This window comes from Halichondria panicea, chromosome 13 (assembly GCF_963675165.1).
Source record: "Halichondria panicea chromosome 13, odHalPani1.1, whole genome shotgun sequence".
Taxonomy (NCBI): Eukaryota; Metazoa; Porifera; class Demospongiae; order Suberitida; family Halichondriidae; genus Halichondria; species Halichondria panicea.
In genome coordinates this window covers 928805-951233 of record NC_087389.1, presented here as the reverse complement: position 1 = coordinate 951233, position 22429 = coordinate 928805, and the positions used below count along the sequence as shown (strand labels likewise).

Genomic DNA, 22429 nt, shown 5'->3' with positions numbered 1-22429 from the left:
TCCTCCATAGCTTGCATTAGTTTCTTCCCAATGCCACATTTGTGATGAAAGGCATCATTCTCCACTCTCCTTTGTAGGTTGCTGCAGTTGGTTAACCAGTCTGTTTTGCGGAAATCAGAACCGTTCTGATTCTGGTGTACCCAATCCCATAACAGGTATGAGTATAATTATTCATACAGCCTATAACTGAACAAGATATGTTTTCGTTACTTAGATCAAACAGATGGTCAACAACAACCTGAACAGGCCACTCATGAGCAGCGAGCAACTGATGATTTTCATAGACTTTTCCACACGGCAGGATTCAATGGAAATGCAGAGAAAATTGCTTATGAGCGTTTCAAACCCCATCTTGGAAGAATCGAGTATCAGGAGGTATGTCATGCATGTACATTACAAATACCCACACTCTCTCGTCTATTATCATTATGATCTGCAGGAGTACATGAAAGGTATTCGTGACGTTATATTTTGGTTTGTGACCAACTTTGGCCCCCACTACGATGAAACTGCATCGGAGCTACAGCTAAAGAATGACCTTGCCTTAGACATCTCATTTGGCTCCATTGGTTACTCACTAATTATGGCTAGGCCCTTTGTTAAGGTACAAAAATGTAGCTACATCTATTGTGTTGGTTGGCCTTATCTTTCCTCAAACTGAATGCTCAGGTTCTGTCTGTCAACTTTCAACCTCACTACCAGAACACCAGTGAAAATCCCATACTTAAGGATGAATTCTATACTAATTATGTCACATTTAAGTTCCCTGACAATCTCTACTCTCAGTCCACGGAAAGCATCACTGGGGTGAGTGTGTGATTCATTATCTTGGGTACATTCATTAACATTGTTGTGATTGTTGATCTACTTAGACTAAGTCTTCACTGTGAGAATCCTAATTGATGGGTAATTTTGGTCATCTTAGGCTCAGTCACTAGTGCTCAAATTTCTGAAGAATTTACCATCAGGACCAGGAATACCGTACCCAAGACTGGACTTTATTGTGATAGCCCCGATCACTGAGGAATCAAAACTTGTCAGTGGTATGTACATATCAATTTCCATTGCTGCACTTGAAATTATTACTTTCTTTTACATACAAAGTTAACCTCTTTCTTAATGCACTCTATGGGGCTGGCCGCATTGGCGAAAATGCCATCTTGCTAGCCATCCGTCCACTGAAGATAGGAGCTAAGAAAGTCCAGCAACGTTTCTTCAAATATGAGCCTTCTAAACTGTCAGTAGGCCATTTGGTTATGTACAGTATCGATCCTAACCATTTTTTTGCAGGTTGTTTGACCATAAATTCCACAATCGTGAAGTGAATACAAAGATTGCACCGTATAAAATTACACATGTTGTGGACGGGTTCCCCGGTATCAAGGTTGATTGTGGGAGCACCCCCTGCATCTTTGAGATGATTGCCTACAAGTACGTGGGAAAGATTATCCTCATGCCAGAAGTGACCATCAGCCGATTTCCTCAGATCCGTACAGGTAAATAAAGGCTTGTTCATTGACCTCATTCCTATTTGTTTGAGGTTTTGGGGATAGCCTGCTTTTCACCTCGACTAGCCATCGAACTTATTCATTTCTGTAGCTCCCCGGGGTCATAATTCGGCTGAGCCTAACCCCTCACTCGAGCAGCCCCTCATTGAGGACAGTCAAGCCGACAGCACAGACACTCGTACCTCCTTTGACTCTGGGACGTTCAGCCCAACCAACTCAGTCTTTCCACCTCTGGGCACAGAGCAGCAGGCTCCATCCACTGCTAGGAGGCGAATGTCCAGTCAGATGAGTTTGGATCCACATGAGTTGTACCCCCAAGCCCAAGCCCCACCCAGCTCACATGACAAGAACAGGGTGTCAAGAGTGTCTGATGAAGAGGAAGAAGCTACTCCAGAGAACTGACCCAGGTTTTTAGTGTCATAATTATGACAACTCCTGTGTGAATTTTTTAAGTAGATTTATGCCCATAATTACCACAGAGATTTACCACATATAGCCACAGTACACAAAATTGGTTTGGCAATACATGTACAACTTATACTTTTTGTATTTTCCAATTCTTGTTATGAGATAACAACCAAACGTAAAATAAAACGTGAATTGAGTAGATGGGGAATTAGGATTAAATTATGTGTCTGTTATTGTATGAATCTTCTCTTTGCTCCTGGATGTTCTGGACACTGTGGTCTGTTAGCACAGTCATCACACAGATAGTGGTCGGGACACTGGAACTCAGTACGCCACTTCAGTGGAACCTTCATGTCGCACCCCGGGCAGACTGGAGGTGGCGGTGGTAAATCATATGTGATGCTGGAGCACCCCCTTGCGCCTGTGAGGTGAACAACAACATTCTAATGATTATAATATCATAATTATCAATAATTATACTCACATGATCATGGTACCTATAAGTCTATTTGTGTTTTAATATACACGCATGCATATGTACATGTACAGGGTTCTGCCTACAGTGGTCGTTTAGGTAAGCTGCGACCACCACTAGATATTTTTCGACCACCACTTAGCCTTTCCGACCACTGCTTTACATTCTACAAGTACTGGCTAGTCCAGTTTAGCTGCTAGTCTTCGCTTACCATTCTTGATGTGCCTTATATAGAGCTAACTATTAATTGAAAAGGCATGATAGCAAGTCTCACATAGTGTGAAGGAATGCCGACACGTATAGCTGACTCCTGTGTAGTGATAGTCGTTACTGTGGCTGAAGCCCAGAACGTCCATGTTTTCGATCAGATTCGTGTACGTATATGCAAGATGCCAATATAATCTATTTCTATACATAGCACATACTAGTAATGCTACTCTATAGTTAGAGACTAAAAACAAGGATGTTATATATATACAGCAAAGTCAGTTCAAGTTCTCTGTTTTCTCCTCACTCAGAAGGAGCATACCACACTGGAGAGAGAGTCGTCCCCTTTGGAGGCTTGGGAGCGTGTGGTGTTGGTGGTGGATACCCCCAAGGAGTTGCCTGAAACTGTATCTCCCCTGGCAATGGGTCTCGACATATGCCATCAAATGTAAGTTCTCCTGCCCTACTGCCACACCAACTTTAAGCAGTCCAGGAAGACTCTTAGTCACCTTACTGTAAGAATCCCTCTCCTCTTAATTCAACTTTTTTTTAAAAATTTGGCTGCTTGTTACTAGCACAATAATTAGGCTGTATTTGTACAATGGTAGAGAGGTTTGTAGGTTGAGTTGAATGATTTGTGCAGGGCATGTCAGCTCATCCACTGGTTCAGTACAAGCCAGAGAAGGGACGTACTACAAGAGGTGCTCTGCAATATGGATGGTAAGACTAACAGAAGAAGCCTTGAAGAGATGGCCACCAGAATAAAGACCTCTCTGGCCAAGGTAAACCGCTGTGTACAGTGGGTGGTTTTGTTATCTAATCAGTTTCACCATCAATTCATATGCATGACTGAAATTGTGTATGCAGCTGTGTTAGCATGTGTTCCCTCAAATTATTGCGGATAATTATTTTGGGTTTGTGGCAAACACACACAAGACTGACCTTTTCTCTCACCCTTATAGTTTCCAGACTCCTGGGGTGGTGTCCAACCTGGCTGCCCTCTACTGGAGGATAGTTGGTCAGGGACAGTTGGCCATCAAGTGCCTCAAGCATGCTCTCTACTTCTCTGATGACAATGCCAGGGTGAGCAACAATTCTATTGAATCACCCCTAAATTGCAACTTAGTGTATCAAAATTATCCTCTTAGTCTTATGTGATACTAGTTTGGTTGCTTTCATATTTATTATGGAGTGTAATTTGTGACCCCCACCTCCCCAGGATGTTGCTCTGGTGAGTCTCTCTAATGTTCTGTATCGCTCTGGCTTTGACATGGATGCCCTGGCAGTAATACACATGTCCTTAGAGGTGAGTAAACCCTCTGTATGTATGCATGGGCTAGCAGGTGCAATTCCGCCCATAATGTATAAAACCCACCCCATTGTTTGAAGCCTTAAACTCACTACAATTCTTAGAGCTGGTGCAATATTCCAGTTTGATGATATTCACAACTTGTTGACAGGATTACTTCTGGATAAAAAAAAAGGATAATCATTGAATTCCAATAACCCATGTTCCTTCCTATGAATTCAGGCATCTCCTACTCTGGTAGTGACCCACTTCACCATGGCTAACATTCTGGCCGCTCAGGTATTATGAGATATCTGTTGGTATCACCAAGAACTCTTGGTATCACAAAATAATGATTCTTATATAAATTAGATCCTCTGTATATTGCAGAAATATTGTAGTTTAGTCATCACTGTGTATATAAACCTTGCCACATTTTCAACCAAAGCTACTACACGTATAGTGTAATATGCCTCTCAGCTAACAGTGTGTGTTGTTGTTGTTTTTGTGCAGGGCTTCTATGTTGATGCATCAGGGTTCTATGAGTCCACCCTGCACTACCAGCCTCAGTTCCAGCCAGCTGCTGAGAGACTGCGCTCAGGGAGATGTCTGATCCTACTATCCAGGAAGAGGATTGAAGACGACAAGAGGAAAGAGTTGGAGTCAGCCGAGAACACTTAGACTATAATTTATAGTGACCATTCTATATTAGCTACTGTTTTTTTATGTTGTGTGTTTGATTTCTGTAGTTTAATGTATGTATATACAATGTTGCCAGTTGAAGAACCACAAGTTACATGGGCCATGAAACTCCTGGTGCTAATAATAATATTGCAAGCTCCTGCAAGATCTATAAGTCTGTGCACTTGTGTATAAGTCTGTGCACTTGTGTGTAAGTCAGTGTACTTCTGCATAAGTGGATAAAATTAGCATTTTGACACAAACGGCACCCCATATCCACAGGTCTATCTAGCAACAAAATATAAATATAAATATAAATTGTTGTAACTGCACAGGTGGCCGGTTGTTGTTAGGTGTGGGTGCAGGTGCCTTGTCTTGTAATGGCAAATTGCTGAGCTAATATCATTTTTAGTGCCACTATATAATAGTTATAGACTGAGTCCAAGGTCACTATGGGATTATGAGACCCCGAGGGCCTGAGGCTGTAGCGCCCCTGAGCGCAGCGAGGGCGCTACTAAGGGCCTGAGGGTCTCATAATCCCATAGTGACCGTTGGACGTTGGAGCATTTTCTGAAATCCAACTTGTACAGTTTTTGTACATTGTGCATAACTGAAAAAAAAATGTCATATTGTACTAGTGTGGGTTCACTTTGGTAATTGTAACAACCAAATCATACATTCAGTGACATTGTTCAGAATCATTGTTCACTGTTCAATTTCTCTCTGTAGGAATCATCTGAATATACTGCAAAGGGGTGAGAGATAGTTCAGTTGAACAGTAAACACGTAGTCATGCATAATTATGATATGCACATGTTTTTACTGTTCGTGTATCATTAGATTCCAATACCATGTTTCTATCAGTTTGCTGTGAATTTTAAAACAGCCTATTATTCCCCTCAGTGTAAAGTAAACCACGAGCATGCTCGTAATGCCTACCTACTAGATATTTATGCTACTGAAAACACCGACATAATTATGTTTATACTGAAAATGCTATTTTAGATGTTATACTACTAAAAATGCCTATCTATGTTTACTGATGGGTACTGACAAAGCCTACTTGTTATTATTACAAATGTACCCATTATGCCAGCATAATTATTATGCCTATACATGTATTATGCTCAAAATTACGCTAGCATATAAATAATATTTACCAAGGCCTATGGCTACAATCTATATATATAATTATGCTTCGGCCAGAGAGCTAGACCTTTGTACTGAACTACAACAATTATTACATGTCGCATGATGCTTCTCAGCTACCAGTGTGTTTGTTTGTGTGCACAGCTTCTATGAGTCCGCACTACCAGCCTCGGTTCCTCTACTGCACCTCAGGGATTCTATAGACAGTAAGAGGCTGACACGAGGAAAGAGTTGGAGTTAGCTGCAAGAACACTTACAGACTAGTGACTACTACCTTGTTAACTTGTTTCATGTGTCATGTGTTGTCCCAGGAGTGCGCATATTCATGCACTCCTGGTTTTGTGGTATTATAATAACGATTATAGGGAAATGCGCATGCGCAGACTTATACCGGGCTACTAGTAGCAAAGACCACAAAGAAACCCCCCAAAACAAAGATGGCTGATGCAGTGAAAGGAGTGTATGACCTTGTTAACAGTGAGAAGAAGAAGGAAAGCTCTTCCATTGAACCAAAGGAGTTTTTTTGGGACCAATTCATCAAGTACATTGCCTCAGCTATTCTTGCACTGTCTGTGCTCAATGTGACTGTGGAGTTTCTGAGGGGAGGGGGTGTGTCCTGCTTCCCACCCTCTGATAATGTGGGCATCACAGCTCAGGACTTGGAGGGGAGGATGCTCTATGAGTTTGGCCGAGGGCAGACCAGCTACATCAACAACTACTGTGCAAGGAACGTTCCAAATACAGAATATTTCCCGATATACATTCTCATTCATGGCCTTCTCCTCATCGTTCCACACTACATATGGAATGCTCTTCACAATGGAGATTTTGACAGCTTCTTCTTGATTGTAGATAAACTGGACCGTCTACGAGATAGCACCACTGGGGAATATGACACCAATAACTTTGATCGAGTGACAAAGCTGGAGCAAGAATATAGTGGACGGAACATTTACTACAGTTATATCCTTAAACTGGTATTACAACTGTTAATAGTCTGTGGGTCAGTGATGCTCAGTGCACTTTACTTCAAAAACTTTTCCTTTATATTCTTCTGTCCTGGAGACAGTGTTGATGATTTCACATGCCCTGAGGAGCACTCTAATATAGGCACTCCTTGTGGTTGGCCCTTGAACGTCACTGTTCCCTGTGTCTACACAAGTCTACGGGTGTTGAATCTGGTACGCTATGCTGATTTCTTCCTCCTTGCGATTGCAGCTGGACTGGTTCTGTACGGCCTCGGATGGTGCGTAGTACGGCATACCGAACAGCTAGGATTTTTTGAACTTGCAAAATTCTCTTTTCAAAGTTGCCTAAAGCCTGATCATTTCGTGTTCCCACCCGTGGTATCATGGCCCACCTACCCTTGTTTTACCACTAAGAAAAATGACCCCGAGTGGGCTCTTTGGATAGAACGCTTGTGGCCAGTCACACATTACCCTCAATTCCATGTGAAGCAAATCTTCTCACCGGGAATCCTTCATGACCTTGACTTCCTACTACTGATGCTGTTTAGAGCCGATACAAGCCATGGACAAGTCTTCAAAGACTTACAGGTAATGCTACATTGTACATTTTAAACTATTGAATGATATTCCTTGCCATAGACTATTAAAGAGCTGAAGGGAATTGTTGGAAGAGATCATCAGCTTCTCCATCTTTTCATCAACACTCAGCAAGATTTGTCAAAGTCTAGCCCATCAAATGATTTCTATAACAAATTTAAAAAAAGCAAGCCCCAAGAAGGTGTTTTGAGTCATTGAATGTTCCACACTGTGACCTCTATCTTTTTCATAGATTCGCCTGGCTGCTGTAGCTGTTTTACAAGATTGTTCCGCGGGAGAAACAGAAACAGAGGTATAGACTGTTCTACGAGAGCACTGTGTCCCAGTCTTTGTTTTTATGTACATGTAGATGGAACCACGAGCACATTGGAAGAAGAACCTGGCAGTACGTCTGGTCAGAGCAATCATTCCTCACAACAAACTCTTCCAGGGAGCAGTCAGCAAGACGAGGAGCAAACGGCAACCAATGGGAAAAATAAACAACCTCAATTCGAACTTCAGGCCGTAAAGGAAAGAAAATCTCTCCACAAAATCTTCCTTCAGTCTGATTTTAATGTCGGTGCTGAATGGATGGCTTACCAGCACTACAAGCCTCACCTTGGGTGCATAGAGTACTTGGGGGTAAGGTTTGAACCTCACAGTTGTAACACAATTCTTATTCTTATGCTAATTGTAAAATTACTGGTTTTAATAATTTTAGGAGTACATGAAAGGCATTCGAGATGTTCTGTTTTGGTTTGCTGCCAATTTTGTGCCAGAGTATCAGTTTCCTGGTTCAGAAAAGACAGAAAAAAGAAATTATTTTGCCATGGATATCTCATTTGGCTCCATCGGGTATTCATTGATTTTGGCCAGACCCTTTGTTAAGGTAATAGCTTCATTTTGCATGACATAATTAATACTCGGATATTTTTTCCAGGTTATGTCAGTCAACCTTCAGCCCCACTATCAAAACACAAGTGATATGCCGGGAATATTCAGCCAGTTTCACACAAACTATGCGACGTTCAAGTTCCCGAGCAGCCTATATTCTCAGTCCTCGGAAAGTGTGACTGGAGTGAGTGCGCTCAGCTATGCCAGTCTCACGGTTGTGTTATGTTGTCTGTTCCTCTGATACAGGCTCAAACAATGTTACTACAGTGGATTGATGAATTGCCAAAGGGACCCAAAACTCCAATACACACGCTAGATTTTATTGTGGTGGGCCCCATTACAGAAGAGTCAAAACTAGTCAGTGGTAAGTGCTATACATCCGCCCACACATAATTATACCATAATCAGATATTGATCCTGATCCTCTTTTTTGCACTCACGCAGTCCATTTGCTGCTCAATATGCTCAGTAACCGAAAACACATTACGAAAGAGGGTATTCTATTGGCCATCCGACCTCTCAAGATTGGAATGAAGAAAGTTCATCGGCGATTTTTCAAATACGAACCTTCTCAGTCGTGAGTACATGAAGAGAGCGATTGGTATCGTAGCACATTTTTATATTGTGCTTCTATTTTGCAGAATGTTTAAGCTGCTTGAATATTACAAGGAACTTAAAGATGCATCATTCAAGCACACTGTGGACGGGCTCCCTGGCATCAAAGTGCCCTGTGGTTCAACTCCTTGTGTATTTGAGATGATTGCCTACCAGTATATCAGTAACAAGGAAGATCAAGAAGACGACAAGAGCATACTGTTTAGCCCTGTGCAAAGATCTCATGCAACTGATCAAGGTATTGAGTTAGACACATTCAACTAAAGCATTAAACTCTTTGTTGCAGCTTCTGGTGATACTCAGCAAGCAATTGTTGAGGAAAGCGAGCAAATTACTGTTATGACTCCTGATTCTGGGGTCCCAACAAGTCCTAGATCCATTTTCCCAGTCACCGAGTCGAGGCCTAGAGTTGATAATGATAAGAATAAGAAGGCAAAAAGCACTGCTGTATAAAACTAATTAACTCCTTTAGTTCACAGCCATGCCATACATTTCTACATTTGTACATAATTATACAGTTTGGCTTCATAATAATTTTTGTGTGTAAAACTTTTACAAGAAATACCATAGGTGGTCATGTGATTTGAAGATTGATGATCAGAAAAATAATTAATTTGTTCTTGTAGGAGCTAACAGTTTCTACTCAATGAACTTCCGTCTGCACCCGGGGTGAGCGGGGCACTCGGCTTTGTTGATACAATCCTCACACAGGTGGTGTTTTGGACACTGGAATGCCGTGTACATCTGTGTGGGGACTTGCTTCTTGCAGCCTGGACAAACGGGTGGTATTGCTGACTGTGAGCCTCCAGCTGCTTGATGCGGAGCGGTACCACTTGGTGAAGCCTGCATGTAAGGGAAATATAGATATGCGAATTATTTTTCGTGATTATACGCATCCCTGAGATCTCATATTTGTATGACCAAACCCGATTGTTTAATTGTGTTCACTAGTAGCTATAGTCAATTGTTCTCAAGTTAAAAAAAAAACTATCACTAAAAAAGTTAAAAATGTTCATAGTTTTGCTACACACACACTTTCAGTTGCTACAATGTCTTTTGTGTTTTGTTCTTTATGATCTAGGACCAGTAACACAATCCTTGGAAGCAGGAAAGAAGGTGGTGAACTTCTTGGCGCATGCACCGTTTGCCTTATTTGGTCCTTCATGCCATGGACTTTGATGGCTTGCCCTGACACCACTGTCTCCAAGGGGACATCGCGGATACGAGTGATAGCAGTGATCACACATGGTAAAGCTATGTTTACAGCTGTATGAAACATCTTCATGTTCGTACTCCCCAGTATGGTTGCAAGCCCAGTATGTTGACTTTATCTGTATGTTAATTTAATTTATCACAAAATTAATATACATAATTATCTACAGAAACAATTAAGTATTACAAACACATGCATGCATATCGATCTACAAGCTACAAATCAGAGCTCGATCTACTTCGTATCGGTTCATCTATCACCAATGTTTTTTTCTCCGTTTAGAAAAACTTCAAACTATAACTTTAAAGATTGGAGAAAGAGTTGTGCCATCGTGGAGCCTTGTTACGTTGTCTTGGTCAACATTAGGGTTTGGATGGATACGAGCCTCCCGACAATGTGGAAAAGGGCATGCTCTAAACTTCGTACTATGTGCACAGACAAAGCAAAGCTTGATGTGATGTTTATTACACCGGTACGTTACTTCAGTGTAACAAGTATGGTTACACTCCCAGTACTTCCATTCGTTGAGACCCTGTATGCAAATTCATTGTAAGTGTGCTCTACAATTTTCTTACCTTGTAAATATTAACTATAGTGAGCCTAAATGTGTATTTTTTTGCACATGCACTTCTGTTTGCACTCATAGCCACAGTGTTATATGCATTCCAGTACAACTACCCCTCTCTATAATATAGATAATCTACAAAAAATTCTTTTGCTGATGATAATAGGCATGATTGCATTCCCAGTCCTTCGGCTAGATCATTCAGACTGAATGCACTATTTTGGGAGAGGATTATGATACATAAATATATTACGACTCGTAGCTGTTACTTTTTTGCACTAAATTACATTTTGCTTTGCAGGAGAAAGTAACTGAGTCAGTAACTATTCTTCGATAATGGTGAGTATCTGTATCTATTTTAAATTAGGTTGAACGTGTACATGTACATTTGCATGCAAGTTACTATAATTACTTACTTGTGATGCCATCTCTTTTTGTTTATCCAAAACAAAGGGGTCTGCAACAAAATTATTTTAATGTACACATTACTGTATTTTAATGAAGAGTCATTCCCTCTCACCAATTTTCCTTGGTGTGTCTGTTTCGTCTTGTTTATGAGATTTCCAATCTTGAATGTGGTATCCAATAATTTGCTCCTATCTTCGGCTTGTAGAGCTTGATTCTTTTATACTCTCAAATCCTAGGCACCTATCTACGATCTTGCTAACTTGCTAACGTCACTTTCTCCGAAAATAGCTACTTTCTCGAATTACGTACAGCCTGACTAAGCAAGAACTAGTATTTCGGGGAGCTACCGAACCTTAAAGGAGCTATTCATCGATAGCAAAAAATGACCTATTCATCGATAGCAGTAGTGTCCCCTTATCAGGTGGCCTGCTTATCGTGCAGTTCATGTGATTCCCACTACCTGCGGCAGTATTTCTGGGATGTTGTTTGTCTCATTAAGTTTTGTACCATAATGTTAAGTGCATTGACATACAGGTAGTACTGGTTGCTATGAGTCCCAGAGGTTGTAGTAGTGTACACTGATGAACAAACCATGGGCCAGCCTCTGGCGGCAGAGCTCATTAGTCTGAGCAGCTCTGGAGTGGAGGTTACTACTGTAATTATATTCCCACAACACAGAAATACTTTAGGTTCAATAATTATTATGTCTTGTTGTTAGTCATTGTTTGTGAAAATAGGTGTTTCAATAATATCCTCATCTCTATGTTCTTTCTAGCAATGGGCTTAAATATATATATACAGTTGTAACTGCACAGTCATATTGTTGTTAAGATGTGGGTGCATGATGCTTTGTCTTGTAATGGCATTTGTACAGGGTAATTATGCTGAGCTAGTACTTTATTCAGTTCCCTAAAAATAGTGAAACCTACAATTTTTGTGATTTGTGCACAATAAAAATGATTTTCAGGCTCATTTATATAGTATGGGTTCAGTTTGCTATAGCAACCACATTATAATTATACTATTAAGTGACATTGTTCAAATCATTGTTCACTGTTCATTTTCTCTCTGTAGGAATCTTCTCCTGTGCTGGGCTGGCTTTGTTCCTCACTGGATATACTGCAAATAGGTGAGAGATAGTTCAATTGAGCACATACAGTAAACAAGTACATACATATACACAACTCAGGTTCCTTGCTGTCATTGGGGAGTTACTTATGCAGAATATAATTATTTGTCTATAATTATTTAGGAAATCCAATATACCATGTTTCTATACATCTCCTACAACTTATATGCTTTGACCAGAGAGCTAGACCTTTGTACTGATCTTACAGTTTATTTTACATGTTACATGATGCTTCTCAGCTACCAGTGTGTTTTGTTTGTGTGCAGGGCTTCTATGAGTCCACCCACCAGCCTCACTTCTATACTACACTCAGGGACCGGATATGTCTGATTCTATAGCCAGAAAGAGGCACGAGGAAAGAGTTGGAGTCATCAGCTGCGAAAACACTTACAGACTAGTGACTACTACCTTGTTAACTTGTTTCATGTGTCATGTTGTCCATTGTGTTAAACACATTAGTTTTGTGGTATAATGATTAGGGCCGATAGTGAAATGCGCATGCGCAGACTTTCACCTGGCTACATAATAGTGACCCAAAAACCACAATGAAACCCCCCAAACAAAGATGGCTGATGCAGTGAAAGGAGTGTATGACCTTGTTAACAGTGAGAAGAAGAAGGAAAGCTCTTCCATTGAACCAAAGGAGTTTTTTTGGGACCAATTCATCAAGTACATTGCCTCAGCTATTCTTGCACTGTCTGTGCTCAATGTGACTGTGGAGTTTCTGAGGGGAGGGGGTGTGTCCTGCTTCCCACCCTCTGATAATGTGGGCATCACAGCTCAGGACCTGGAGGGGAGGATGCTCTATGAGTTCGGCCAAGGACAGACCAGCTACATCAACAACTACTGTGCAAGGAACGTTCCAAATACAGAATATTTCCCGATATACATTCTCATTCATGGCCTTCTCCTTATCGTTCCACACTACATATGGAATGCTCTTCACAATGGAGATTTTGACAGCTTCTTCTTGATTGTGGATAAACTGGACCGTCTACGAGATAGCACCACTGGGGAATATGACACCAATAACTTTGATCGTGTGACAAAGCTGGAGCAAGAATATAGCGGACGGAAAATTTACTACACTTATATCCTTAAACTGGTATTACAGCTGATAATAGTCTGTGGGTCAGTGATACTCAGTGCACTTTACTTCAAAAACTTTTCGTTTGTTTTCTTCTGTCCTGGTGACAGTGTTGATGACTTCACATGCCCTGAGGAGCACTTAGGCACTCCTTGTGGTTGGCCCTTGAACGTTACTGTTCCCTGTGTCTACACAAGTCTACGGGTGTTGAATCTGGTACGCTATGCTGATTTCTTCCTCCTAACGATTGCAGCTGGACTGGTTCTGTACGCCCTCGGGTGGTGCGCAGTACGGCATACTGAACAGCTAGGTTATTTTGAACTTGCAAAATTCTCTTTTCAAAGTTGTCTAAAGCCTGATCATTTCGTGTTCCCACCCGTGGTATCCTGGCCCACCTACCCTTGTTTTACCACTGAGAAAAATAAATCTAAATGTGCTCGTCGTTGGATAAATCGTTTATGGCCCCTTACCCATTACCTCAAGTTTCACCCAAGATACATTATCTACCCCGGAATCCTTCATGACCTTGACTTCCTCCTGTTGATGCTGTTCAGAGCTGACACAAGCCATGGACAAGTCTTCAAAGATATCCAAGTGAGGTCCCTGTGTGTGTGTATACACATAAATGACAATGTTGTAATGTACAGACGAGCAAGGAGCTGAAGAGACTGCTTGGAAGAGATCATCAGCTTCTTCACCTGTACATTAGTATCCAACAGGATCTGCCAGATATCGTCCCGTCTAATGACCTACAACCGGAAAATACCGCAGAGGAGGAGGAGGAAGATATAGGTGTGCATTTGTCCTCCATAGCTTGCATTAGTTTCTTCCCAATGCCACATTTGTGGTGAAAGGCATCATTCTCCACTCTCCTTTGTAGGTTGCTGCAGTTGGTTAACCAGTCTGTTTTGCGGAAATCAGAACCGTTCTGATTCTGGTGTACCCAATCCCATAACAGGTATGATTATAATTATTCATACAGCCTATAACTGAACAAAATATGTTTTCGTTACTTAGATCAAACAGATGGTCAACAACAACCTGAACAGGCCACTCATGAGCAGCGAGCAACTGATGATTTTCATAGACTTTTCCACACGGCAGGATTCAATGGAAATGCAGAGAAAATTGCTTATGAGCGTTTCAAACCCCATCTTGGAAGAATCGAGTATCAGGAGGTATGTCATGCATGTACATTACAAATACCCACACTCTCTCGTCTATTATCATTCTGATCTGCAGGAGTACATGAAAGGTATTCGTGACGTTATATTTTGGTTTGTGACCAACTTTGGCCCTCACTACGATGAAACTGCATTGGAGCCACAACTAAAGAATGACCTTGCCTTAGACATCTCATTTGGCTCCATTGGTTACTCACTAATTATGGCTAGGCCCTTTGTTAAGGTACAAAATGTAGCTACATCTATTGTGTTGGTTGGCCTTATCTTTCCTCGAACTGAATGCTCAGGTTCTGTCTGTCAACTTTCAACCTCACTACCAGAACACCAGTGAAAATCCCACACTTAAGGATGAATTTTATACCAATTATGTCACATTTAAGTTCCCTGACAATCTCTACTCTCAGTCCACGGAAAGCATCACTGGGGTGAGTGTGTGATTGATTATCTTTATCTTGGGTACATTCATTTTCAAGGAAAACATTGGTGTGATTGTTGATCTACTCAATAACTCTAGACTAACACTGTGAGAATCCTAAAAAAGTTAATTGATCGGTAATTTTGTTCATCTTAGGCTCAGTCGCTAGTGCTCAAATTTCTAAAGAATTTACCATCAGGACCAGGAATACCGTACCCAAGACTGGACTTTATTGTGATAGCCCCGATCACTGAGGAATCAAAACTTGTCAGTGGTATGTAGTCGACTACATATCAATTTCCATTGCTGCACTTGCTTTGTTTTTACATACACAGTTAACCTCTTTCTTAATGCACTCTATGGGGCTGGCCGCATTGGCGAAAATGCCATCTTGCTAGCCATCCGTCCACTGAAGATAGGAGCTACTAAAGTCCAGCAACGTTTCTTCAAATATGAGCCTTCTAAACTGTCAGTAGGCCATTTGGTTATGTACAGTATCGATCCTAATCATTTTTTGCAGGTTGTTTGACCATAAATTTCACAATCGTGAAGTGAATACAAAGATTGCACCGTATAAAATTACACATGTTGTGGACGGGTTCCCCGGTATCAAGGTTGATTGTGGGAGCACCCCCTGCATCTTTGAGATGATTGCCTACAAGTATGTGGGAAAGATTATCCTCATGCCAGAAGTGACCATCAGCCGAGTTCCTCAGATCCGTACAGGTAAATAAATGCTTGTTCATCGACCTCATTCCTATTTGTTTGAGGTTTTTTGGGGATAGCCTGCTTTTCACCTCGACTAGCCATCGAACTTATTCATTTCTGTAGCTCCCCGGGGTCATAATTCAGCTGAGCCTAACCCCTCACCCGAGCAGCCCCCCCCCATTGAGAACAGTCAAGCCGACAGCACAGACACTCGTACCTCCTTTGACTCTGGGACGTTCAGCCCTACCAACTCAGTCTTTCCACCTCTGGGCACAGAGCAGCAGGCTCCATCCGCTGCTAGGAGGCGAATGTCCAGTCAGATGAGTTTGGATCCACATGAGTTTTACCCCCCAGCCCCAGCCCCACCCAGCTCACATGACAATAACAGGGTGTCAAGAGTGTCTGATCAAGAGGAAGAAGCTACTCCAGAGAACTGACTCAGGTTTTTAGTGTCATAATTATGACAACTCCTGTGTGATTTTTTTTTTTTTTTAAGTAGATTTATGCCCATAATTCAATAGACCACAGAGATTTACCATATAGCCACAGTACACAGAAATTGGTTTGGCAATACATGTACAACTTATACTTTTTGTATTTTCCAATTCTTGTTATGACCAAACGTAAAATAACATGTGAATTGAATAGATTGGGAATTTGGGATTAGCTCTTATAAATAAATTATGTGTCTGTTATTGTATGAATCTTCTCTTTGATCCTGGATGTTCTGGACACTGTGTTCTGTTAGCACAGTCATCACACAGATAGTGGTCGGGACACTGGAACTCAGTACGCCACTTCAGTGGAACCTTCATGTCGCACCCCGGGCAGACTGGAGGTGGCGGTGGTAAATCATGTGATGCTGGAGCACCCCCTTGCGCCTGTGAGGTGAACAACAACATTCTAATGATTATGATTATACCTTATGTAGGTTTATCAATAATTATACTCACATAATTATGATCATGGTACCGTATTACTACATTGTAGAATATTTTGCTGGTGAAAAACCTTTGCGAATGAGCCAAATCAGCAAAATTGGCCCTTTGCGATCTGCGTTCTGTCAAGGATCATGTGTATTTACCAGTACTAATTTAGGTTTTGCGATTTATTGTTGCGAATTGATCAACGCTCACATATGTTTGATACTCGCAAAACCTTCTAGTACTACAGTACCTAAGTCTATTTGTACATGTCATTCATTTGTTGATTCATTAAATATGCACTTTACAAAGTATAATATAATAATATCTACATTATTAATGTTTTCTTTCAGTTCAGTTATCTACAGCCCTCCGGCAGGCATTGCTGGGAAGAAGGTTGTGCCCCATTTGGCTTCTACGTCACGTCTTCTGCGACCCAATCCAGGAGTAGGCCTACTTTCCCCTCCGTCACCGAGGGGACAGTTTCTTGAAAAGGCATGATAGCAAGTCTCACATAGTGTGAAGGAATGCCCACACGTATAGCTGACTCCTGTGTAGTGATAGTCGTTACTGTGGTTGCAAGCCCAGTGAGTCCATTTTTTCAGGTTTGTCTACGTATATACAAGATGCCAATAATCTAAAACACCAATTCTATGTGTATTATACATAGCTATAGCTAGAGACTAAAAACACAGCATTCATTGTTTTATAAGGACTTATAGATACAGCTAAAGAATCTAAAGTCAGTTCAAGTTCTCTGTTTTCTCTTCCTCACTCAGAAGGAGCATACCACACTGGAGAGAGAGTCGTCCCCTTTGGAGGCTTGGGAGCGGGTGGTGTTGGTGGTGTTGGTGGTTGATACCCCCAAGTAGTTGCCTGAAGCTGTATCTCCCCTGGCAATGGGTTTCGACATGTGCCATCAAATGGACATCGAGTAAATGCCTCATGACATGCATGACACATATCGAGGGTATGCCCACACTGATAGCGTATACGTCCATATGTATGGGAGTGATTACATGCCCAATCTTTCCAGACGTCGTCCGTCCATTTCTTACGCTCTCTTTCCAATTGCCTCTTCTATTTTACACAGTAATTACAACAGTTATAATTATCACTATTGTACAATAATGCTGTTCTAATCTCTCTACATTTGCATAATTATATAGATATATATTTTATATATACTGTTTGTTTTATCTAGGAACTAGAAGCCCGGGAGAAAGAAGTGTCTTTCTTTGGTGTGCGTCCCCTAGCAATGCTCGGATCTTCATTCCAAGGACAGTCCTCGCTCGAAGCCCACACACCTCCATCATCAAAAGGACATTGCGGAAAAGAGTTGTAACAGTGATCACACATGGTAATCCTATGTTTACAGCTGTAAGGAACCTCGTCGTGCTCATGCTCGTCATCATGGTTACAAGCCATCTGTATATGATTGTGGTAATTTAAATTTTTGACCATTTTTTGGTTTATAACTTACAAATGCAACAGGAGAAAATTTGGTGCCCTTAGGAAGCTTTGTTCGTGTTTGGGGACTACCAACACTTGGTCGCTTTTCAGTGCGATCGAACAAGCAATATTTGAACTCAGTACTATTTGCACATTCTTTGCATAACCAGTAACGGTGGCCGCATTGATAATCTACTTGTTGATAATAGGTATGATTGCATTCCCAGTCCTTCGGCTCGATCGTTACAGGTAAAGTAGACTGAGTGCAATATTTGGGGGGGGAGGGGATTATGATATTATGTTACGTATATAATTATACTATATGTAGCTAGTTACGTTTTAATCTCTTGTGTTTTTGATTTGCAGGAGGCGGTAGCTGAGTCAGAAGCTATTCTTCAATATGGTGAGTACTGGTATTTAATTTTAAATGTTGCCTACATGTACATGTACAGTAAATGCAAGTTACTACTTACTTGTGATGCCATCTCTTTTTGTTGATCCAAAACAACTGGGGTCTGCAACAAAATTATTTTTATACAGTCACATTACTGTATTTTGAAGAAGAATCATTCCCTCTCACCAATTTTCCTTGGTGTGTCTGTTTCGCCTTTGTTTATGAGATTTCCAATCTTGAATGTGGTGTCCAATAATTTGCTCCTATCTTCGGCTTGTAGAGCCCAATTCTTTTATACTCTCGGAAATCCTAGGCACCTATCTACGATCTTGCTAACTTGCTAACGTCACTTTCTCCGAAAATAGCTACTTTCTCGAATTACGTACAGCCTGACTAAGCAAGAACTAGGATTTCGGGGAGCTACCGAACCTTAAAGGAGGTCTTTTCGCTATTCATCGATAGCAAAGAATGACCTATTCATCGATAGCAGTAGTGTCCCCTTATCAGGTGGCCTGCTTATCGTGCAGTTCATGTGATTCTCACTACCTGCGGCAGTATTTCTGGGATGTTGTTTGTCTCATTAAGTTTTGTACCATAATGTTAAGTGCATTGACATACAGGTAGTACTGGTTGCTATGAGTGTCAGAGGTTGTAGTAGTGTACACTGATGAACATGGCCCAGAGTCTGGCGGCAGACTCATTAGTCTAAGCAGCTCTGGAGTGGAACTACTATGCTCACCACACCACAGAATTCCCTAGGTGCAATCTAGCTGACATTTTTCCCTGTTACTAACTTCATTTCTTTCCATGCTTTTCATGCTTTTTGTGTGAATAGGTGTTCATTTCCATAGTACCCTCATTAATTTTTGTAGAATAATTATGGCTAGTGTAGGTATTATGTGTTCTAGTAACAGGCTTTTAGGGAAAAGATGGACTACATGTTATGGTGTTCTTATTGTTAGGATGTGGGTGGATAGTTCACTGTATATAATGCCCTAATTACTGTAATGGCATAGCTACCAGTAGGTACATTGGTTTGTGCTGAGCTAGCACTTCATTGTATTCTATTAAGTGAAACCCTACTTGTGCATAATTATTTTTAAGCATGCAATTTTTTTGTGCAAGGAATTTTGTGCACAACTCTGCACAACTGTGCAAAACTGCAGGGGCTCATTGCACACTGTAAGGTGTAAGGATTCAGTTTGGGACACATGTATATAGCACAACCACAATTTTCACAGAAAATTACTATGTGTACATTCAGTGACATTGTTCAGAATCATTGTTCACTGTTCATTTTCTCTCTGTAGGAATCATCTCCTGTGCTGGGCTGGCTTTGTTCCTCACTGGATATACTGCAAATAGGTGAGAGATAGTTCAATTGAGCACATATCTACAGTCCCATTGCATACAATAGGTGCTTCCATCATTTTGTAGGCTAAAGTATTATGTGCTCTAGTAACAGCTAGGGAGTACATGTTTTGGTGTTCTTATTGTTAGGATGTGGGTGGATGATTCACTGTATAATGTCCTTATTACTGTAATGGCATAGCTACATGTAGGTTAGCCTCGATCCCAGGCCGCTCTCAAAGGGCCTGGGATCGAGGCTACATGTAGGTACATGGTTTGTGCTGAGCTAGCACTTCATTGTGTTCTATATTGAGTGAAACCCTACTTGTGCATTTTTTGTGCAAGGAATTTTGTGCAAGAAATTTGTGCACAGTTGTGCAGCAGCCTGCACAGTTGGTTGTATGAGTTCAGTTTGGGGTGGTAGGGACCACACAATGTTTACAGAACATTCAGTGCCATTGTTTGTTCTCTCTCTGTATATAGGCAGCATCTCTGTGCTGTGCTGGCATTGTTCCTGGCATTGCATGAATATATTGTAAAGGGGTGAGAGGCACATATCTACAGTCCCATGCATAGAACACCACATCTTTTTTAGCTATACATTGTCAACTATTTTACCTTACTTCTCCAGATTGCTGTCTGTCAGATCTACTTGGAATGGCCATGACCTACGTATATTGTATGGAGAATGCAAAGTGATGGTCAGTAAGCTACTAGCTCATACAGTGGTGTAGTAGCCTCAATCCCAGAGAAACCAGGCCCTCTTTTCCAAGGGCCTGGGATCGAGGCTAACAGTGGTACTATTAAGAGCTTATGTGTGCCCATAACAACTTGACCTAGAGTTGCTAATTTCAAAGCTGAGATAATTAATAATAGCTGTTAATGAGCTTTAATTACCAGATAATTGTGTCAAATTAATAGTCTTTTGGCTTACAGTACATTTTTGACAAACACAATTCGCATTTGAACTATGATATGTATCTAAGCTAGATCAGCTAATAAAAGCGTTCCTTCTTCTGAGGCAGCTTGAATTAGAGAATGGTACAATTACACCGAGAAGATTTACGCTTTGGCTCGGAGGGATTTTGGTCATGGCCAGCGTAGGTGGTGACTGGGTCCTATGGGAGGAAGGAGTCATAATTACATACAATAATAACTTCTAATTAAGCACTACGTATAATCATTATGTTTAAAGTTAGTTGAAAGGTTGTATTACTGATATTTTATATATATAGAGCCCTGTTTGCTCCATCAAACATGCACGTTCGGTAAGCTGGACTATATGCACAATTTGTGCACAACCGAAATTTATGCCCACATTGGTAGTCATTCACATACTGAATGTAGTGGTTACATTCCCATTCTTTGCAATCAATTTCCACAGGTAGACCCTATTGAACATAATTTTTGTATCGGATCAGTATAAGCCCACTAATCTTTCTGCACTGGTTTCGTTTAGACATCGAATTGAATTGGTAGGTACTTACGTACGTAGATATCAACATGTTTACAATATTAATTAAATACACACAAATCTCAACTCACTGGGCTATCCATGTTGTGTAATTGAAGTCTTTTACTTTGAATCAATGGGGTCGAAATTAACTCAAGAATAATGAGTCCAATCGTAGTTTGTATCTTCCGCTTATAGAGTCTGATTTTTTTTTATACTCTCTCAAATCCTAGGCACCTATCTACGATCTTGCTAACTTGCTAACGTCACTTTCTCCAAAAATAGCTACTTTCTCTAATTACGTATAGCCTGACTAAGCAAGAACTAGTATTTCGGGGAGCTACCGAACCTTAATAGAGGTCTTTTCGCTATTCATCGATAGCAAAGAATGACCTATTCATCGATAGCAGTAGTGTCCCCTTATCAGGTGGCCTGCTTATCGTACAGTTCATGTGATTCTCACTACCTGCGGCAGTATTTCTGGGATGTTGTTTGTCTCATTAAGTTTTGTACCATAATGTTAAGTGCATTGACATACAGATAGTACTGGTTGCTATGAGTGTGAGGTTGTAGTAGTGTACACTGATGAACAAACCATGAGCCAGGGTCTGGCGGCAGACTCATTAGCCTAAGCAGCTCTGGAGTGGAACTACTATGCTCACCACACCACAGAATTCCCTAGGTGCAATCTAGCTGACATTTGCCCTGTTACTAACTTCATTTCTTTCCATGCTTTTCATGCTTTTTGTGTGAATAGGTGTTCATTTCCATAGTACCCTCATTAATTTTTGTAGAATAATTATGGCTAGTGTAGGTATGTGTCCTAGTAACAGGCTCTTAGGGAAAAGATGGACTACATGTTATGGTGTTCTTATTGTTAGGATGTGGGTGGATAGTTCACTGTATATAATGTCCTAATTACTGTAATGGCATAGCTACCAGTAGGTAACATTGGTTTGTGCTGAGCTAGCTTCATTGTATTCTATTAAATGAAACCCTACTTGTGCATAATTATTTTTAAGTAGCAATTTCTTTGTGCAAGGAATTTTGTGCACAACTGTGCAAAACTGCAGGGGCTCATTGCACACTGTAAGGTGTAAGGATTCAGTTTGGGGCACATGTATATAGCACAACCACAATTTTCACAGAAAATCACTACATGTACATTCAGTGACATTCATTGTTCACTGTTCATTTTCTCTCTGTAGGAATCATCTCCTGTGCTGGGCTGGCTTTGTTCCTCACTGGATATACTGCAAATAGGTGAGAGATAGTTCAATTGAGCACATATCTACAGTCCCATTGCATACAATAGGTGTTTCCATCATTTTGTAGGCTAAAGTATTATGTGCTCTAGTAACAGCTAGGGAGTACATGTT

General features: G+C 40.9%; 3 protein-coding genes and 4 long non-coding RNA genes across 8 annotated transcripts; 3 read left to right on the top strand and 4 right to left on the bottom strand.

Annotated features, from left to right (window-relative positions):
* Positions 1 to 3632: 3632 nt before the first annotated feature.
* On the top strand, positions 3633 to 4672 carry LOC135346030 (tetratricopeptide repeat protein 17-like). The gene is made up of 4 exons (XM_064543504.1): positions 3633 to 3681; positions 3818 to 3904; positions 4130 to 4186; positions 4400 to 4672. Exons 2-4 carry the CDS (start codon positions 3869 to 3871, stop codon positions 4565 to 4567), a joined length of 261 nt encoding a protein of 86 aa, XP_064399574.1. The 5' UTR covers positions 3633 to 3681; positions 3818 to 3868; the 3' UTR covers positions 4568 to 4672.
* Positions 4673 to 5174: 502 nt separating this feature from the next.
* On the bottom strand, positions 5175 to 6062 carry LOC135346018 (uncharacterized). Its single transcript, XR_010397973.1, has 2 exons — positions 5812 to 6062; positions 5175 to 5312 (listed from the first exon to the last, which is right to left on the bottom strand). It is a non-coding gene; the product is annotated as an uncharacterized LOC135346018 (long non-coding RNA).
* Positions 6063 to 6104: 42 nt separating this feature from the next.
* On the top strand, positions 6105 to 9378 carry LOC135346000 (uncharacterized). Of its 2 annotated transcripts, XM_064543470.1 has the most exons (10): positions 6105 to 7272; positions 7324 to 7462; positions 7514 to 7573; positions 7631 to 7902; positions 7982 to 8149; positions 8201 to 8338; positions 8401 to 8518; positions 8599 to 8731; positions 8796 to 9007; positions 9056 to 9378. In XM_064543470.1, exons 1-10 carry the CDS (start codon positions 6154 to 6156, stop codon positions 9220 to 9222), a joined length of 2526 nt encoding a protein of 841 aa, XP_064399540.1. In that variant the 5' UTR covers positions 6105 to 6153; the 3' UTR covers positions 9223 to 9378. The 2 variants fall into 2 exon arrangements, with proteins under 2 accessions (XP_064399540.1, XP_064399539.1); XM_064543469.1 differs by having other exon boundaries at positions 7514 to 7902.
* A 727-nt stretch (positions 9379 to 10105) lies between these two features.
* On the bottom strand, positions 10106 to 11324 carry LOC135346015 (uncharacterized). The gene is made up of 3 exons (XR_010397970.1): positions 11068 to 11324; positions 10964 to 11004; positions 10106 to 10514 (listed from the first exon to the last, which is right to left on the bottom strand). It is a non-coding gene; the product is annotated as an uncharacterized LOC135346015 (long non-coding RNA).
* Positions 11325 to 12597: 1273 nt separating this feature from the next.
* On the top strand, positions 12598 to 16110 carry LOC135346001 (uncharacterized). The gene is made up of 10 exons (XM_064543471.1): positions 12598 to 13765; positions 13819 to 13963; positions 14052 to 14129; positions 14189 to 14349; positions 14414 to 14578; positions 14643 to 14780; positions 14927 to 15044; positions 15106 to 15238; positions 15291 to 15496; positions 15602 to 16110. Exons 1-10 carry the CDS (start codon positions 12650 to 12652, stop codon positions 15913 to 15915), a joined length of 2574 nt encoding a protein of 857 aa, XP_064399541.1. The 5' UTR covers positions 12598 to 12649; the 3' UTR covers positions 15916 to 16110.
* Positions 16111 to 16676: 566 nt separating this feature from the next.
* LOC135346017 (uncharacterized) lies at positions 16677 to 18634 on the bottom strand. The gene is made up of 3 exons (XR_010397972.1): positions 18434 to 18634; positions 18327 to 18368; positions 16677 to 17012 (listed from the first exon to the last, which is right to left on the bottom strand). It is a non-coding gene; the product is annotated as an uncharacterized LOC135346017 (long non-coding RNA).
* Positions 18635 to 20501: 1867 nt separating this feature from the next.
* On the bottom strand, positions 20502 to 21604 carry LOC135346016 (uncharacterized). The gene is made up of 2 exons (XR_010397971.1): positions 21143 to 21604; positions 20502 to 20715 (listed from the first exon to the last, which is right to left on the bottom strand). It is a non-coding gene; the product is annotated as an uncharacterized LOC135346016 (long non-coding RNA).
* Between the last annotated feature and the right edge of the window lie 825 nt (positions 21605 to 22429).

What these genes read in the sequence shown, in the direction of transcription:
- LOC135346000 (XM_064543469.1), top strand. Translation starts at nt 6,154, where the DNA reads ATGGCTGATGCAGTGAAAGGAGTGTATGACCTTGTTAACAGTGAGAAG. An exon ending in GGTGCATAGAGTACTTGGGG is followed by an intron (nt 7,903 to 7,981) that starts GTAAGGTTTGAA and finishes TAATAATTTTAG; the next exon opens with GAGTACATGAAAGGCATTCG. An exon ending in TGGCCAGACCCTTTGTTAAG is followed by an intron (nt 8,150 to 8,200) that starts GTAATAGCTTCA and finishes TATTTTTTCCAG; the next exon opens with GTTATGTCAGTCAACCTTCA.
- LOC135346030 (XM_064543504.1), top strand. Translation starts at nt 3,869, where the DNA reads ATGGATGCCCTGGCAGTAATACACATGTCCTTAGAG. An exon ending in TAATACACATGTCCTTAGAG is followed by an intron (nt 3,905 to 4,129) that starts GTGAGTAAACCC and finishes CTATGAATTCAG; the next exon opens with GCATCTCCTACTCTGGTAGT. An exon ending in CTAACATTCTGGCCGCTCAG is followed by an intron (nt 4,187 to 4,399) that starts GTATTATGAGAT and finishes GTTTTTGTGCAG; the next exon opens with GGCTTCTATGTTGATGCATC.
- LOC135346001 (XM_064543471.1), top strand. Translation starts at nt 12,650, where the DNA reads ATGGCTGATGCAGTGAAAGGAGTGTATGACCTTGTTAACAGTGAGAAG. An exon ending in TGGCTAGGCCCTTTGTTAAG is followed by an intron (nt 14,579 to 14,642) that starts GTACAAAATGTA and finishes CTGAATGCTCAG; the next exon opens with GTTCTGTCTGTCAACTTTCA. An exon ending in CCACGGAAAGCATCACTGGG is followed by an intron (nt 14,781 to 14,926) that starts GTGAGTGTGTGA and finishes TGTTCATCTTAG; the next exon opens with GCTCAGTCGCTAGTGCTCAA.